The sequence below is a fragment of the Seriola lalandi genome, unplaced genomic scaffold (genome assembly GCF_002814215.2).
Source record: "Seriola lalandi dorsalis isolate HSWRI2012SDOR001 ecotype SW California unplaced genomic scaffold, Sedor1 jcf7180002052035, whole genome shotgun sequence".
NCBI lineage: Eukaryota > Metazoa > Chordata > Actinopteri > Carangiformes > Carangidae > Seriola > Seriola lalandi.
The window spans coordinates 6,448-8,546 of NW_019522588.1; the positions used below are offsets into that span (position 1 = coordinate 6,448).

A 2,099-nucleotide genomic window follows, 5' to 3' on the forward strand; every position below is an offset into this window, starting at 1 on the left:
TCTTGATTGATCATCAAAAGATAGAAACTCCACCTTCCAACAGCTCCATGGAGATCTGCATGAGGCTGGGTGGCGTTAACGTGTTCTCATCCGTGTTCAGGTGAAGCAGAACCAACACGAGGAGCTGCAGAACGTCAGGAAACACATCCACTCCTGTTTCTCCAACATCGGCTGCTTCCTGCTGCCGCACCCCGGCCTCAGGGTCGCCACTAACCCGCAGTTCGACGGCCGGCTCAGAGGTACGCACCCGACACAGAGCCGACTAGTTAACCAGTCAAAATGACCGGCCCACAGCCACGGCAACTAGTTAACCAGTCAAAATGACCGGCCCACAGCCACGGCAACTAGTTAACCAGTCCCAGCAACCAGCCCGCACAGGTCAAACCTCTACTGGCAAAGCTCGGTACTGGAACTGACCCTTGACCCCTGACCCACAATAATTTCTAAATCAAATCCGGACCCGACCCGTTACCTGGAACAGTAACTAAACACACAGGTCACATGGTCCTGAACGGATCCAGATTGGTTTTTAGTTTTGGGCTGATGAACTGAGGGGTGAGAGGTCGTGTTGTAGGCGTTCACAATATATCAATCAATCAATCAATCAATAAATCAATAAATAAATGCTGCAGCTCGTTGGAATTAATTTTAAAAAATCACTTTTTTTTTTTTTTTTTTTAAATTTAAAAACATTTATTTTCCTTCCTGTTTATTTCGGTCATTTCACTTTAATTTTGTCTGTACAAGTGAATTAACGTTAACACATATTTTACTTATCACACATACGGTTGTTGTTGTTGTGGCTGGTTGTTGTTGTTTTTTGCTGGTTGTTGTTGTGGCTGCTGGTTGTTGTTGTTGTTGTGGTGTCTGGTTGTTGTTGTGGCTGCTTGTTGTTGTTGTTGTTGTTGTTGTTGTGGCTGCTTGTTGTTGTGGCTGCTGGTTGTTGTTGTTGTGGCTGCTTGTTGTTGTTGTTGTTGTTGTTGTTGTGGTGTCTGGTTGCCGCCCACCACAGGAACAGTGAGGTCTTATTTCAGCAGCACATCAGCTAATGATTGACAGGGGAACGAAGCGAACACCTGAGTGAAACAGACTTTGAATCCAGGTTGTAAACGGGGATTAAAAATCTTCAGAGCTGCCGAAGCTTAAAGGTTGATGTCAGTGACGTCACAGTCCGTCCACATGAACGACGCCCCGGACATCCACAGGACGCCGATAAAAACACGCTGCACCACCTCTAAACTACATCTTAGTTTTCTTTAATGGCAAATGATTGAACTGTAATCTGCAGAGTTCATGATGTAGACGATGAAGCTCATATTAACTTGAAGCTTCTCGTCACCTGAACTTCACACTGAAGATTTTTCTCACCTGAGTCAAAATGTTACTCACACATTTACATATTTATTTGCAGGTTTAAGATGCTGCTGTTGTTTTGTAAGTAATAAAAATATCTATAAACCAACTGAAGGCACTGTGTGTAAATTAAAGGTCATTTAAAGATATTTAAAAACAACCTAAAATATTTTACTGTCGTAGCAACAAGAAAACACCTTGAAAAAACAAATAACTTTAAAGAACCTTTATAAAGTGCTGCAGTAAATATGTGAAAGGCAACATAACAACTACATCGTGCACACGCATGAATACGTCCAAATCCTCAGCGCATGTTGAGCCAGAAACCTTTATTTTGAAAGGTGTTAAAGTTCCTCCGTTGTCCCAGGTGAGAAATGAGCTGCCGGTTCACTCCGGCAGGTCGCAGTCGATGATGATGATGATGATGATGATGATGATGATGATGATGATGATGATGATGATGATGATAAAAAATACAGTGTGAGCTAAATGCCTAAAAACAAAGTTGTTGGTTTAATGAGTTTGTGTTGAAGCCGTCAGTTTGTCGCTTTGTGTCTCAGACATCGACGAGGACTTTAAGAAGGAGCTGGTGAACCTGGTGCCGACGCTGCTCTCTCCAGAGAACCTGGTGGAGAAAGAGATCGGAGGAGTGAAGATCACCTGCAGAGACCTGCTGCAGTACTTCAAGGTGAGTGAGTCAGAAATCAGATGTGTGACAGGACAGAAAACTGTTTGATTGTGGCAGG

General features: G+C 43.4%; 1 protein-coding gene across 1 annotated transcript in view; it reads left to right on the forward strand.

Annotated features, from left to right (window-relative positions):
• The window catches only part of LOC111649816 (atlastin-2-like), a gene marked incomplete at its 5' end in the record, with an annotated part of 13,580 nt that overhangs the window by 5,585 nt on the left and 5,896 nt on the right, over positions 1–2,099 (forward strand). The window contains 2 exons of the mRNA XM_087172094.1: positions 78–239; positions 1,914–2,041. Of these exons, the coding sequence (XP_087028220.1) occupies positions 78–239; positions 1,914–2,041 (290 nt within the window). The remainder of the gene's footprint in view (positions 1–77; positions 240–1,913; positions 2,042–2,099) is intronic.